General features: G+C 33.6%; 2 protein-coding genes across 6 annotated transcripts; one reads left to right on the top strand and one right to left on the bottom strand.

Moving 5' to 3' along the window:
* The first annotated feature begins 3,199 nt into the window (after nt 1-3,199).
* Nucleotides 3,200-9,570, top strand: LOC123223639. 2 transcript variants are annotated; one of them, XM_044646909.1, is made up of 8 exons: nt 3,200-3,468; nt 4,007-4,368; nt 5,066-5,270; nt 5,594-5,658; nt 5,743-7,399; nt 7,511-7,677; nt 8,072-8,258; nt 8,362-9,570. In XM_044646909.1, exons 3-8 carry the CDS (start codon nt 5,120-5,122, stop codon nt 8,979-8,981), a joined length of 2,847 nt encoding a protein of 948 aa, XP_044502844.1. In that variant the 5' UTR covers nt 3,200-3,468; nt 4,007-4,368; nt 5,066-5,119; the 3' UTR covers nt 8,982-9,570. The 2 variants fall into 2 exon arrangements, with proteins under 2 accessions (XP_044502844.1, XP_044502843.1); XM_044646908.1 differs by lacking the exon at nt 3,200-3,468 and having other exon boundaries at nt 3,545-4,368.
* A 928-nt stretch (nt 9,571-10,498) lies between these two features.
* On the bottom strand, nt 10,499-12,895 carry LOC123222707. Of its 4 annotated transcripts, none has more exons than XM_044645621.1 (4): nt 12,766-12,895; nt 11,627-11,741; nt 11,012-11,091; nt 10,499-10,927 (listed from the first exon to the last, which is right to left on the bottom strand). In XM_044645621.1, the coding sequence occupies exons 2-4, from the start codon at nt 11,693-11,695 to the stop codon at nt 10,693-10,695; spliced, it is 384 nt and encodes a 127-aa protein (XP_044501556.1). In that variant the 5' UTR covers nt 11,696-11,741; nt 12,766-12,895; the 3' UTR covers nt 10,499-10,692. The 4 variants fall into 4 exon arrangements, with proteins under 4 accessions (XP_044501556.1, XP_044501558.1, XP_044501557.1 ...); XM_044645623.1 differs by having other exon boundaries at nt 11,627-11,735; nt 12,766-12,873; XM_044645622.1 differs by lacking the exon at nt 12,766-12,895 and adding an exon at nt 12,377-12,741 and having other exon boundaries at nt 11,627-11,735.
* Between the last annotated feature and the right edge of the window lie 2,895 nt (nt 12,896-15,790).

Genomic DNA, 15,790 nt, shown 5'->3' with positions numbered 1-15,790 from the left:
CCATTTTTTTCTGGCAAGTTGCTTCCTAATATCCATAATAATTGAGGCAAAGTGTCGGTACTAGAGTGTCATATCATAAAGTGGTCCCAATTGGGTGGAGCCATACTTACATGATTTCTTTAAACAATGTCAATGTCGATAACTTCAAGATATTCCATTAATCGCTTTCAATTAACAATTCGATACACACTTGATTGGGCTAAAATTCTAAGACAAAATTTTTTGATACGTTAATTTCTCGTTACATGTAATTAAGAGTTTTATGTATAAATATGAGGAAAAAAAATAAGTCTAGAGAGAGATTTAATTATTGATAATAGTATAAAAGAGAACAGCTGGGTCTCTTAGAGAAAGCCTCTTCAATTAAATTAGTAATGAGGTCTTTTTAATCATTAGTATTGTGCATCTTGTTTTTGTGTTTTGTTGTGTCTCTCATTTCTTCTGTTTCTCCTTGAATAATCATTTGCATTTATAAGATTAAAGGAAAGGGCCAAAGGACCTATTCCCCCCCTAAGGGTATTCTTTCTCTAAATTCTCATTTTTTATTTTCTAAAACTCATATATTTGTTTATAGATTATTAAATCTATTAATTTTAAGAGTAATATATTAATAATATTAATAAAAAATTAAAATTTTATATTATTTTCTTTCCCTAAACTTTTAAAATTAATAATTTCTTCCAACTTAAATTTTTAAAAATAATATTTTCTTTCTAGGTTTTCCAATTTTTTAAATACATTTTTTTCCCGCAACAAAGAGATTTCTCTAATGATTTCTAGACAGTTTCTCTTCTTTTCTGACTTGTTCTCCTTTCGGCTTTGTTTCTTCCCAGCATCATTGTTATTAGAGAACAAAAGTGGCTCATCTTCATCTTCATCAGAACAAAAATGAATCGTCTTGGTTTTTTAATGACGTCGTCGCCGCATAGCTCCAAAAAGAAACAACACCGGAAGGAGGACAAGCCAAAGAGAAAGAGATGTTGCCTAGAGATCACAAAAAAAATGTATTTGAAAAAATGAAAATCTTAGGGGGGGGGAAAGGTATTTTTGAAAACTTGAGTTAGAGAAAATTGTTAGTTTTTAAAGTTTATGAGAGAAATAATATAACTAACGGATTTGATTAACTTTTAACAGCTCATATATGAATATATGAGTTTTAAAAGATAAAATGTGAAAACTTTAAAAATAATAAACTTTGGGTGAGAATGAGTCCTTTGACCCTAAAAGAAGAGGTTACAATATTATGAGTTACAATTTAAAATCAATTTCAAATAATAAAGTAGAAAATTATTGTTTTTCATGATAAGCACAAAAAAGAAATGTCAACCAGTAGAATGTGTTCTATATTCGAGGGAATTGCAAGTTGAGGTAAAAATTGTTACTTTTGTAATTGATCATTTTATGAATTGGAGTGTATCGTATAGCATTAATCTTATAACAATTTTATGTGTAAACAATACATATAAATGAACTAATTATCAAGAATACTCACTATTTATATATATAATATTATATTTGTATAACTCTTAATAGATATAAACAAATTGATACAAGTAATGTTCTAAAAATAGCATTATGTTCTATTCGCTTACATTTGTCTGAGGGTCATAAAGATTATCTTAAAAAGCAACTGAGGTGGAAAAGAGACCCTGGTGAGGTGGGTGGGTATTGTCTCATATGGGCCTTGTTGATTGGAAGAGGAATTGTGACCACTGAAGTTGGTGAATGAGACAGGGACCAGTTGTCCTTTCCCTCCTGCAATGAACACTGAGGAGGGTCCTATCTAAAGTAAGCTGAACGGCAGTTAAGGCTGCTCCTCACGTGCACCATCGCCAACCTTACCATTTAAAAAAAAAAAAACCAAGCAGACTAGTGTTCTGTTCTCTGCCCACCCCCACACTCTTTTCTTTTTAACTACTATAAAGGGTAAATTATTATTCTTCATTGAGGGAATGTAATTTCCACCCTTTATAAAGGTAAAACTGGTGGCACCTATGACTATGACCATTTGTAAGGTTTAGAAATGATGCAACCGGGGAAAGCATGACCATATGCATTTGTAAGATTTGTATCGGATTATTTTTAGGGTTTCAACTCAATTGAATCAAGTGCGATGGACGAAACATGATCATGTCCCTGAATTGACCAACCTTGAATCACGAAACCAAAATTACCTGAGGCATTACTGTGTCTATTTACAAGGCTTGGATTGAGTCAATCCTTAGAACCACACAAAGCTTTCACCCGGCCCACGAGACTAATATTACCAAAGGCATGACTATGCCTATTTACAGGGTATGAACCAGAGAGATCCGATGGTTGAGCATGAGCCATGCAAAACTTTGACCGCAGGTGGGTTTAAATCAAAACTTTGACCGGACCGGGCTGGTGGGCTGCAAAGCACCATCTTTAGATAACAAGCACGATGAATTTGAATTTCAAAACGATAACATGATTATGATTATCATCATCTTAGTGGGTGACAAAGCAAAACCAGAAGCCAAACCCCTCATACCAACATCATTATTAACATATAATATTATATATTTTAAGCCTAATCAATGTAGCGTTTGATTCAATCACTTCTAAAATGCAATAAATTATTTAAATTAGACCATTTTATTAGAATAAATAAAATCAGTTTTCAGTGATCCAAAATTATTATAACAAATTAGTCAAGAAATTGATCGTGTAAGTTTGGAATCCATATTCCCATGTTTGGACAACTATTTTTAAAGTGTGTTTAATTTAAATAATATTTTATTATTAAACAAATTATTTTAAAGATAAATTATTTATAAAATTATTATGTATAGATTAATATTATATTTAATAAATAATTATTTTATTATATTAAAAATAATAAAAAATATTAAAATATTATTTTATTTAAATTTATTTAAATATAATTATTATAATAAAAATTTATTGTTGTCTAATAAATTAAATAAAATAATATTAATAATAAAACGGTGAATTATTAAAATAATTTTTTAATCTCAGAAGAAAATGCCCCGTAGAAGCCGTTGTTCACAGTTTCCGCAATTATTCTGTGAAGCTGATTAATTTACGTTTTTACCCTTCCTTCTTCACAGAGTATGACCTGTGCAAACGTAATATCGAATCTTGATCTTCATTTTTCAACGCTCATAAATTCTATCGCTGTACTGTAGTCTTTAAGAAACAAATATGTAGAGACGAACACAAGAACTCTTGTATTGTAGTCATTTTCTGTACGGAGAAACGAAAGTATCGGAGAAAAAGTTTTAAATAATTTTATAGAGATAAAGAGAGGTTTTGTTGATAGTGAGCTTGATGATGGTTGAACGTGAAGCCTGCAATTGAGACACAGCACACTTTCCTTGAATATGAAGCTGAAGCTCTCTTTCTCTCTCACTCTTTGAATATGGGCCCAACAAAACACAAAACCAACTGTCACGTATTCTTCTACGGTCAGCCAACAACATTGTAAAAAGTTCCTCTCCTTTCACTTTCCATCTCTCTCTCACTTTTTTTTTTCCTTCTTTTCTCAAGTTTTTAATGCCTGCCCGCTTGAGAATGCTCTTAAAAAATATAATTGGATCGGTGTTGAATAGGAATTTGAGGGTCTCTGTTTTCTCTTTTTGGTTGTCAACAGATACCCACTTACAAAAAGTCATTGTTTTTGCTGTGTTTTTTTCTCAGCTACTAGAATTCCCCCAAATTCATCTGGCCCTTTGGTGTATAAGAATTTTCTTATTTGGATTTATCAAGTTTTAAAGATAATATTTTAGAAAAAAAAAAAAAAAAAGCTAGCTTTAATCGGCTTTGATAAGAGAGAACTGGAATTTCGAAACGACATAATTTGCTTGTCAATAGTTGATGATATGACACTAAAGGAAAGTCTTTAACTTAAAGTAGTGGGGCAAAAATAAAATATTCCAACACTTAGAATTTTTATTGTGGTCGTTCAGAGATTATGTGCTTATGGTGTTAAATCAGTTAATATCTGAAGTTTCTGTTGCAGCATGGGAATAGAGAGATTGAATGTGTTCCAAGACTATGATCTCACTTCTTTGCCAAGCTGATAATTACTTTATTTTTTTCGCTAATTCTTGATGGGAATTGTCGAGCTATGGCAAAATTGGTCTTTTCGTTGAAGGGCAGATTATATTATCCAAAAGTTTTTGATTGGTGAAGAATTTGATGCGTCTGTTACGGCTTATGAAGGCAAAAAGAAGGCTCTGGTACCTTGTCATGTAAAGAAAGCTTAGCAACCTTGGACTTTACTCTGTTGAGAAGCTTGGAATTTTTCGATAGACAGATCTATTTTGGTTATGTTTTTGCTTTGCTTCTCGGCCATATCGAATTTCGGCACTTTAAATTGAGGTATGATTTCCATTCACTTGTTATCAATTTTCTGGGTATTTTAATTTTAAACGAAAAGCTCTATAAATTTACTTCTTTATTTCTGTGGATACAATTTTTTGTACTTCCAGGATTTTGATGGTTGATTCTTTGTGAATTTGTTTCTCACAGTGTAAAGCATGTTTCTGGTTTAAAGATTTGTCTTAATTTATTTATTTGCCTTATTTTAGATATTGAATTGCTTGATGATGAACATGATTTCTCTAAATCCTGGGAGATTATACTAAAGAGCTATGACTTGAAATCCAGAAATAACTGTAAAGTTCACAGCATATTTAGTTTTTTTTTTTTTTTGATCTGATACTGTCATTTCAGAAATCTCACATTGTCTTTTAGTAAGGCGAGACAATTTTATCAGTGAGGTTCAATAATGTTCTGTCTGCCTCTCTTTGCATGTGTATGCGTGTTAGAGAGAGGGGGTGTTGAGAGGACGAAAATTATCAGATGACTATATCATTAGATTTGTAATGTCTTGTTATACTACTTCTTTTCATCTTTTGGAGCTATTTGCATTCACACGTGAATTCATTTCGTTCTTAACATATTTTTTGTCATTCATGAGAGGGAATCCTTTTTGACCTTCAATTTTTGTGCTGAGACATTTATAGAAGCAGCATTTTTATGTGACATTATTTGATTGTCCTTTCTTTTTGTCTAGGAAAAAATTTGGAGGAAGAAAGGATAATTACGTTAAAGGATCTTTGCAGTGACCATGGCCAAAAAATCACAGAAACGTCCAGTGCGATATGAGAAAGATCACTTTGGCTGTATGTGGGGTTTGATGAATATATTTGACTTCCGCCATGGTCGCTCCACTCAGAGATTGCTTTCAGATCGGAGGCGTTCTGGAAGACCTGCAGTCAGTAAGAACTCTGTTTATGATCCAGATGAACTTATTTAAACTTATTGCTATATTGGAAATACTCAGTGAGTGTCTAAGAATTGAGAGATGGTATTTATATAGTCTAAGAATTGAGAGATGGTATTTATATAACCTTCAGGGGTTTTTATACTGTTTGTTGGTGATCGTTTCTTTTGATTTGAAGTTAATCTTGGAAGCTATTATTTTGGTATGTTTAGATGGTTATTTTAGGTGTTGATGATAACCATGGGTTCCAGTTGGAAATGTTAGTCTAAAATGTGTTAGTCTTCCTCTTATTGGTTGAATTTTTTCGGTCAATTTCAGGTGCAGGATCCCCAATAAATAAGCTTCATATGTTGACCTGGAATGATAATTGTGAAGGAAACTTTGTAAGGACTGACAGTTTACTCAAATCCTTACTTTTCTGAGTTTTTAGGTATTATTATTGAATAAACTTTTTGAATTTGTTTCAGGATGGTGAAGATGAGACTAGAGCTGTGGTGGTTGATGGTGGTAAGCCAAGTGTGAAAAGTCTCATAGAAGAAGAGATGATTAGCGAGCAGGATGCCAAGGAGATAAACAATGCTGAGGTAAAACCAAAAGCTTCTGATTCAGAACAAGGAAACCGCAGAAAGAAGTCCCGCAAAAGAATGAAAAAGGCTCAAAAGAAAAGCTATGATAACATCCATGATCTGAATGCTCCTGAAAGTGTAATATCTGAAGAATCTTGTCAACACATTTCAGAACACCAATCAACAGGTAGCCTTGATATAGAAAATGTAATGGAAGAGTTGAGCCACCAGATCTGTCAGAAAGGTGTGACTTGTGCAGATCATGACCAGCCTGATGAACTTCATGTGCAATCAAACCAAAAGAATCCTGATTTTGATGAAAAATTGAGTGAAGCAATCAAGTTGTTAATAGGACAGAAACTCATTAAAGGGAAAAATCTCTCAGAAGATGGGGAAATCCATTTCTCCAATGAACTTCAGGATGCACTTCAGATTTTAGGTTCAGATGGGGAATTATTTCTGAAACGTCTGAAAGATCCAAATTCATTTCTGCTGAAAAGCATTCAAAAATTTCTGGATTCACAGTTAGAGAAAGATGAAGACACCAAGCCAATTGCCGGATCCAATATGTCGGAACAGGAGGTAAGTAATTATGGTCACTCTGGTGAGCTTGTCAACCATAAGCAGCGCAGATTTTTCCAGAAGAAGGTTAAATCTCAGGAAAGAAATCTATTGAATGGAAATAAGGGTTCTCAAACATCAAATAGAATTGTTATTTTGAAGCCTAGGCCAACAAGTTTGCAAAGTCTTGAATCTGAAAGAAGCATTGGCACATCACCCGAACCTCAATACAGTGTCAGAAACAAGGGACTAAATGAGAGAATTGGTTCCCACTTTTTTCTATCTGAAATTAAAAGGAAGTTGAAAAATGCTATGGGAAAGGAGCACCTGAGAACCCGCTCTGATGGTATTCCAATAGAGTTAGCATATGAGCGTCAGAATTCAGGGGATAGAGACAGAGGGATTAAGGAGAATGTAGGAATTAGCTCTCCATCGAAAGACCATTTCTTTATCGAAAGAATTGGTAGACCTGTTGGTGTAAAGAAAGGAGAAAAGATTGGCAAGCTGAAAGACTGTAACTTAGATGCAGAAGAGAGAAGCACTAATTTGCCTAAGCAAAGGGTGTCTAACATTTATATCGAGGCTAAGAAACATCTCTCTGAGATGCTGAATAATGGTGATGAATATATGGATCCAAGTAGACGTGTTCCAAAAACACTTGGAAGAATTCTCTCTCTTCCTGAGTATAACTTCTCTCCTGTTGGTAGTCCTGGAAGAAACTGGGAGCCTAGCTTTGTAACTGCACAGATGAGATTTCTTGACTCTGACACTTTGAGGGAGATGAATGAGAGCACATCATCTCTTGAACAGGACAGACATGTTAGCCATCTGACTGAAACAACAATAAGTTTAGAGACTGAGCCATGCATATCTGATGGAATAACTGATGATAAAGTACAAGCTACTAACTTTGATTCAAATAGCTCGGTCAAGCAGTTTCATGATGATGAAGTGGGTAAAACCTCCCTTTTTATTAGAGATGAGGTTGTCTCTAAAGGTATTGCTTTCTCAACTATCCAATTTATAGTAATAAAACCCTTGATCCCATTTCCCTTTTTCTTTCTTTTTTTTTTTACCCCTAATTTACCTTTCCTAAACATTTCTTCAGACAATGTGGAAATTGTAAACACAAATGGAGCTGTAGTCCAGGAAAAGGGCAGTGTCTTGGATGCTCCCTGTGAACCAAGTAGCTCTTTCAGCATTAAAGATGATGACCAGAATCTTGATGTGTCAGACATTGTTGATGGACAAAGTTATTGCTCCAACATCGAACAGGTAACATCACATAAGGGTATTACTTTCTTACATAAGATCAATCCTTTCTGGTGATTGGTTGATATTACATCATTTATCAATTTGAGTTCAAAATGAATCAAGCATATCTGGTGTGTTCAGAAATAGAATTACCCTTTATCGTTAAACCATGACTTGATAACTACATGTTGGTCATTCACTTCTCTTCGTTTTATTTTCTTTCAGCAAGGAGCATTAAGTAACAAAATAGCTCATTTAATAAGAGCATAACATTTTGGGTTAATGTATTAAAACCAGCAGAGTACAGGAGATATATTTGAGCTTTTCTGTGTCTCATCTTTTTATGGAGGTGGTCTTGCCTCGTTTCTCTCTCTCAATTCATCCTTTTTTTTTTTTTTTAAATTTTATCATCCAGGAACAATCTGTGGATGACCAACTGCCATTGACTCCATCAGCATTTCCATCAATATCTTCAACCACCAAGAAGGTTGAAGATCAAGGGAGTTCTATTGATATATTGGAGCGACCAAGCCCTGTGTCTGTTCTTGAGCCCCTATTTGCAGAGGAGGACATTAGCCCTGCAAGCATCAGAACTCGTTCTGGTATGATTTATATCTAGAGTTTAATGTGTCCATACATAGTCCATGTTCACTTTGTTTCTAACTTTACTTCTGGGACAATGTCTTTCCATTAAAAAATCTTTAGCTGAAGTACCAGTACAACCACTTCGAATTCAATTTGAAGAATGTGACTCTGCCACTGAAGATCAGAATGTCCAATTGAAAAGTTCTCTGGAAGACAAGAAATCAATATTTGAGTATGTAAAAACAGTGTTACAAACCTCTGGCTTAATCTGGGATGAACTTTTTATTAAGTCCCTTTCTTCAGACCAGCTTCTTGACCCATCATTATGTGAGCAGATAGAGTTCTTTCCCAGCCAGCTCTGTTATGAACATAAACTCCTCTTTGATTGCATTAACGAAGTTCTCATGGAAGTTTGTGGGCACTACTTTGGTTGTATGCCTTCTGTATCATTTGCTAAACCTTACATCCGACCAGTCCCAAACATGCAAAATGCTCTTCATGAGATTTGGAAAGGAATCTTATGGCATCTCATCCCACCGCCAGTTCCTCATACGTTAGACCAGACTGTCAGAAAAGACATGGCTAAATCTGCATCGTGGATGGACCTTCGATGTGATACTGATGGAATTGGTACTGAAGTGAGTGAAGAAATTCTTGAAGAATTGATGGAAGATACCATATTAAGCTTAGTAAAGGAAAGTCCTGAAAGCGGATGTCTGGAGATTCTGGCTGTGAGGTAAAGGATGAGAATCTAATGTAAATCAGAATACACTTCATTGTTCATATCAATAATTGTAACCCACCTTGTGTCATGGTGGGAGGAAAAGTAGATTGCTCGTCTATTATGCATCAAGTAGAGGATCAGTGACATCTCATCACAGAAAGGGAGAATTTGACAGCATCCTCTTAACTTTGCCACTGGATCATGTAGATATACTCAATCTTTTGTGTCATTTAACCATAATTGGGAGCTTTCTTAGGCTGGAAATCATCAGATGGACCCTGCTTGAGCAAAGATCAAATAACTCAAAAGTACTCATTATTATACAAAGAAAGGGTGACTTCTGCTGCAACTTTTTCAGTGGTGACATATACTCTGTAAGTTACGGATTTGGGCATTTCACCCAACGACTATAAGTAGTGCTCTCATTACATAACTTGTAGAGTTTGGTGTGTTCTTTATTTTGTTTGATTTTGTTTCATTCTTCTTTCTCTTATTTTGTTCCACTGGTTTGCTATTGTATTTATAAAGTTGGATGGAAGTGTTGCTAGCTGTGTTATATTATAAAAGCCGAAAAGTAAATGAGATTTCACGCCTGTGTGTTAGTATCCCTCAGTGTCCTACATTGAATTATTGAAAACCAATACAAATAAAATTGTTGATTGCTTGTTGGGCTGGATTCGATCTGAGTCAAACTAATCATAGAGCCCGCTTGAGCTCATACAAAATTCATAATATCCAATTTAAACTCGCTTGAGTTAGTATACAGTGTCATTTGAAGGATGTTGACAGGTGAATAATGTCATCCGAAAAGTGAATAGTATTGTTTGTAGAACAAACAATAATCAAATTGACAAATGAGTCAAATCATGAATTTAAGTTAAAATCAGTTCGAATCAAAATTATTTCTAATTGTTTGTTCAAGCTCTTTTTATACATATATAAAATAATAATAATAATAGTATAAACAAATGAACATTTCATTATACGATTAGATCATCTAATCATTTAATTATATGATTAGATCATCTAATCATTTATTTTATCTTACATAATCATGTATCAATTTATTTAATTGTCAATCGATTGTTCAGAAGTATTATTATTTCAGCATATTCTAATTCTATATTAGTCACATAATTGAGTTATGAGCCAAAGAAACTGTCAATATCATAATTCCCTCATATAGGATTCTAGTTTTTCACCCAGAGTCACAAGTATGGCGAACATAGGATTTCTAGTTTTTCACCCAGAATCAGAACTTTAAAGAACACACAGGACAAAGAGAAAACAGAGAACCCAATTAGGCCTTCGTACTAATAAACCATATGGCTTCAGGCTTTATGATAAAGTAAATTTATGTAATTATCCTCAGAAGTAGATTGCTCGGTTTTAAATAATGAATTGCAGCACCAATCAAATGCTGTACAGCTACCAAAGCACATTAAGTACCGTAAAATAGGCAAATTTGCCAGACCAAACTTCTGCACTGAAAGGCCCGCATCATCAGAATTTCATCCACCATGTTCAAGGATCTTGCAAGGAATGAAGTAATAGCATTAATTAAAAAGCCCAATCCAGTCCCATAAACTTTATCCTCTCAATAGGATACAGCAAAAGCTTAAATTTTCCATACACCAGAAGATGTCAAAGGTACAGAGTTCTCAAAAACGGTGATTTACAGTAAAATGAACACAGTTCCAAACACTTGATTTTCAGGAGTTGACAAGTTATTTCTGTTTCTTTGTAGATGCAACTGCTCTCTTCTTTTCAAAAGCACTAGTTCTGCTTTCTAAATCATCTTCATCTTCGTCATCATCATCATGCCCATCTTTAGGAGACTCCTCAGCATTTTTCGCAGCTTTTCTTTTGCAAGCATCCAACCTGGCATGCAACTTTCTTTCAACAGGATCATTTGAAGGTTGAAATTTGGATTGGCGTGAAACTTTTGCACCAAGTCCAAGCCTACAAAAACAAGCATAGTAGTTCTAACAACCAGTTTATGATGAAATAAAGCCTAGGTGAACAATGTGAAGACTGTTATATGACCTAGAAGGCCGCCCCTCTGATTCTACTTCAGTTGGTTCATCCTCTTCAACTTTAGTCATATTATTAACCCACTGCTCAGCCTGCACATCAACAATGTCAAGCACAAAGAAAAGGAAAAAGTTTCAGTCAGGCAAATGTATAAAGTAAATACCAGTGAATCCATGTACTCTGCAAAGAATTCACCATAACCCACTTCCACACAAGCCTAAAACTGCTGTTCTTAGTATAACATTGAATTTTATAATGAACTTGTAGAAGGAAAAGGAAGCAGATGTCTAAAAAAATCCAGGCACAATTTATAAACCTAAATGAGCATCTAGCACTGTCAACCCAAATCATCATGTACACAGTCATATCATTCACCACCAAGGCCCTCATCATGCTCAATCATAACACTTATTAAAATAAGATAAAATTCAACCCTGAGATGTATAAATATTTGCACAACTTAATTGTCACTTTCTTTTGCACAGGGAGAGAATTCATTTGAGTACTACAATAAAAAGTTCACTACAAGCAATCATCTCAATGGGGTGCAAACCCAGAAGCAAAACATCCCATCACATAAAATATCAAAACTCATTCTTCAAAACCTACTGAAACAAAAAAAATTACCAATTTCAAAGCTGTATCTGATTTAAAAATTTGAGGAAGTCCAGTCTTTAGTTGTGTCTTTGCGCTCATTGTACCGCCTTAGCAGCTTCCTCACTTTACGGCTTCCAAACTGATCCTACAAAGTCACATTTAGACAAATTTTCAAACATTTTCCCTGCAACCCATGAAATCGACACAACCTCTTGTACTATTTCCGTACCATTTAATTCCACTATCATAAATTTAAAAAAAAAAAAAATTCCATTCCTAATATTTGTGGACTCTCCATGTAGGATTTCATTACCACAACACAGATATTCTTCTACTCAAAGTTCTCAACAATAGGAAACCTTTTCCAATGAAGTCTGAAAACGATAAGACGGGCTCAACATCACAAAAAAATATATAACAAACAGCCAACAAAATGACAATACTCAAACAAATTCATACAGAAAATAATAATAATAATAACATTACTAAAGCATCGAATGCACATATTAACAGTAACCAGGCATTGCTTTTTTGAAATATATTTTCTTTTGAATAGCAAAAAAATCAAACAAGGAAAAGTGCTAAAATGGCTTTAACGTTGCCGCCACTTCGTCGCAGTTCACCCAACCCACCACCACCACAAACGCTTTCGCCAACATATGCCATCGACGGCGTTCTGTTGCGACGCTGCGTCATTGGTGTTGAGTAAAGTGGATGGGCGGCCGTGGCAGTGTTATATAAAAATCGATAGAAGGTGGTGGTGAAATCAAATTATATTACCCTGCCCTTAGAGTGGAAAGCGACGAATAATTTGAAATGCAGAAGGGCGTGTATTAATGGTAGGAGTCCACACGGAACGGCCGGGTAGGATCTTGATGATGATGATGCAATTAACTGAATAATTAAGAGTGAGAGATTTCAAGAAGGTTGGGAATCTGGGTTATGAATTGAAGGGGCAACTAAAATACCCAACACGAAAGCTGTTGTGGACTGGTGTAGCAGAAGCAGATCACCAAGACCCATTTTGTATTTGGTTTTATTGATTTTGAAAGGCTATTAATAAGGCCATACATGCCTTTTCAAACAAACCCTAATTTTGACAAACCCTAATTTAGGAAGAGGACAGGGTAAATAATAGATTCAAATAGCCAGACAAGACTTTACATTACCTTCTTTAGAGTCAAAACTACAGAGAGGATATTACGTTGCCTTGTCTACTTCTTTCCTCTGTAGTTACTCCTACTTATGGTTCTCCTATGCTGCCACTGCTAAGACTCTCACACTTTGCCCGGTTTTGTGTATTTACAATTTTGGACATCTTTTTTATCTTGCCGTACCTAATTTGTAATTTTGAATATTTCATGATAAACTATATATATATATATATATATATATTTAATAACATTTAGGATTAGATTCGATTTGAGTTAAATTTAAATAAAACTTAATTTGAGATCGATTTAAATCTTTTAAAAGTCAATTCAAGATCAACAAGTTAAGAGTCGAACTTTATTAAAAAAATAATTTTACTTTAGAATCAATTCGAATTGATTCAAACTTGAATATTTTGATCAACTCAAACTTGGCTCGCTATATGAATAACTACGGATTTGAGCCAGACTAATTTGAGCACAATTGTTAACTCAATTCGAATAAGTTCGATTGTCAAGCTAGATTTGAACAAGCTTAAATCGAGTTCAACGTAGGTGAGTTCAAGCATAAAGATATTGTACCATCAAGTTCAAGCTTAGGAAATGTTCATCTTGCCAACCTCGTGAGCTTATAAAAGTTTGATTTAAATTGATTAAAACAATATTGTTTTGATCAATATATATAAAAAAAAAAAAACTTTATTTCAATCAATTTTGGCTTAACTACAACATCTAGCCAAGCTTGAGCAAATCGAATTTGAGTTTGTCTTCCCTCAAGCCGAACCTGAACTCAAGTTTAACTTTTTTTTAACTCAAATTGAACCCTATATTACTTAAGTTTTAATTCAACTCCGCTTAAATCCACCTATATTTATGAAAACAAACTTACCCTTTGAATTGAACTTTGTTCATTCAATCTTAACTGTTTGAACTAGAATTGAATCCAACTCTCATAACATTACATCATTTTGAAAATTTCGATTTAATTATATTCTAACTATAAATTAATTTCTCTATGTATAAATTACATTTCCATTGATTGAGTCTCTGCATGTGACAATAATGTGTAGCGTATTTTCATAACCTTTGATATGCATAGCACGATAAAAGAGCCCAACCAAAGAATGACATGAATATAAAATCAATAATATTATGTGCATAATTTTATACATAAACAATAATATATTACTATACGATTGAATATTATTTTATCTTTAATTTTTAAATATTCAATTATATGATAATAAATCATTATTTATACATATAATACTATTCATATAAAATACACATTCATCTATATTTAGAAATATAGTAATATATTTTTTTGGGTTTTTTTTTTTATACTGATTCAATATGAAAAAATTGGTTTAGTAAGATATACACAAATATATAATAGTAATACAGTTCAACAAAAAAATCACATTACAATTCAAAAAAAATACCATACAGTGATTTAAAAATTATATCGAATTTGTTCTTGGGCCTTGTACACATAGGGATGGCAATGGGGAGGGGCGGGGAGGGGATATCAATCCCCGTCCCCGTTGCAGGGATAAAAAATAATCCCCGTCCCCTCCCCGTGAAGGAAAATCCCCTCTTCATCCCCTCCCCGTCCCCACGGAAAAAAATCCCCTCCTCATCCCTGCCCCGTCCCCGTGGGGAAAAATCCCCTCCCCGCAGGGAAAAATTCCCTCCTCATACCCATAAATATAAATTTTAATTCTTTTATATATTTCAATAAATAAAATAAATCATATTTTCCCAAAATATCACTTGCTACAAGAGCTACAAAATATTCTTTGTTATTTTAGTTCAAATATAAAGTTTTCATAAAATCTAACAATATGCAATAATCAATCTTTTCATTAGTAGCTCTTTATGTATATGATTTAGGGTAATTTTATAATAACATTAAATTTAACACTTTTTATTCACTTCAATTGATTTTATCAAGTTTATAATTTATTATTTTTTGTATGTAAAACCTGGTGGATTGACTAACTAAGTTTTGAAGTTGAAATAAAATTAATTTGGTGCATTTGCATTTTATGATAATGAGATTCTAGGGTTTTTTTAATATATTAGATTAATAGTTTAGAAATTAGTAAAAACTAATAATTGATAATTAAAAAATTAGTAAAATTAAAGTTATAGTTTTAATAAATCATAATGTAAAAATTTCTAAAACTTAATAGTTTAGAAATTATTATATTAATATATTAGGTTTAGGGGGAGGGGAGGGGAGGGGAGGGGCGGGGCGGGGTGGCGATACATGTATCCCTGTCCCCGACCCGTCCCTGATTACGGGGATTCTTTTTGTCTCCATCCCCGCCCTTTTCCTCGTTTTTATCGGGAAATCCCCTCCCCGTTAGGGTCGAGATCCTTAAAGTCAGGTCCAAATTGTCATCCCTATGTACACATCACTTATCACTAGGGTTAAATTCTATTTGAACGAGTTTGAAAAGAGTTAGTTTGATATGTGCTCGAATATAAAATAATCAACTTAAATACCCATTGATTTGAACCCAATTGATTCAAACTTAATTAAACTCAAAATGAGTTATTGTTGCTTAAGCTCAAGCCATTGATGGGTGATTGCATTGAGCTTGAGTCACGCAGTGTTTAAATTATCAAACTCATGAGTTCCATCACACTGAGATTAATTGTGAGGTTGCACACAAAAAAAGAGAGATATCAATGGTGGACTACACTTCTTCCTAATACGACAACGTATACGAAACTAAATCTAAACACAATATATGAATGAACAACCTAAACTCTTCAAACAACAACCCTTCCATTTTAATAATAGTCAACAAATTTTCTTTTCTCTCTTACTTTTGTTAATAAAAATCAATTATTAGGTTTAACATTTTTAATCATTTTGTTTTTATATTAATCTTAACTGATTGCTTTTTTAGCTCGGAGTTGTGTTCCTCATTGAATAACTATAAAAAAACTGTTATATATAGTTTGAACACTATCAATTATTTGGAGTTCAAGTTTGTGAGTTACAAGACTCGTCATTCGAGCTTGACTCTAC

Source organism: Mangifera indica, chromosome 8 (assembly GCF_011075055.1).
Source record: "Mangifera indica cultivar Alphonso chromosome 8, CATAS_Mindica_2.1, whole genome shotgun sequence".
Taxonomy (NCBI): Eukaryota; Viridiplantae; Streptophyta; class Magnoliopsida; order Sapindales; family Anacardiaceae; genus Mangifera; species Mangifera indica.
The sequence above is the reverse complement of the archived record's forward strand: the minus strand, read 5'-3'. Positions and strand labels throughout refer to the sequence as shown.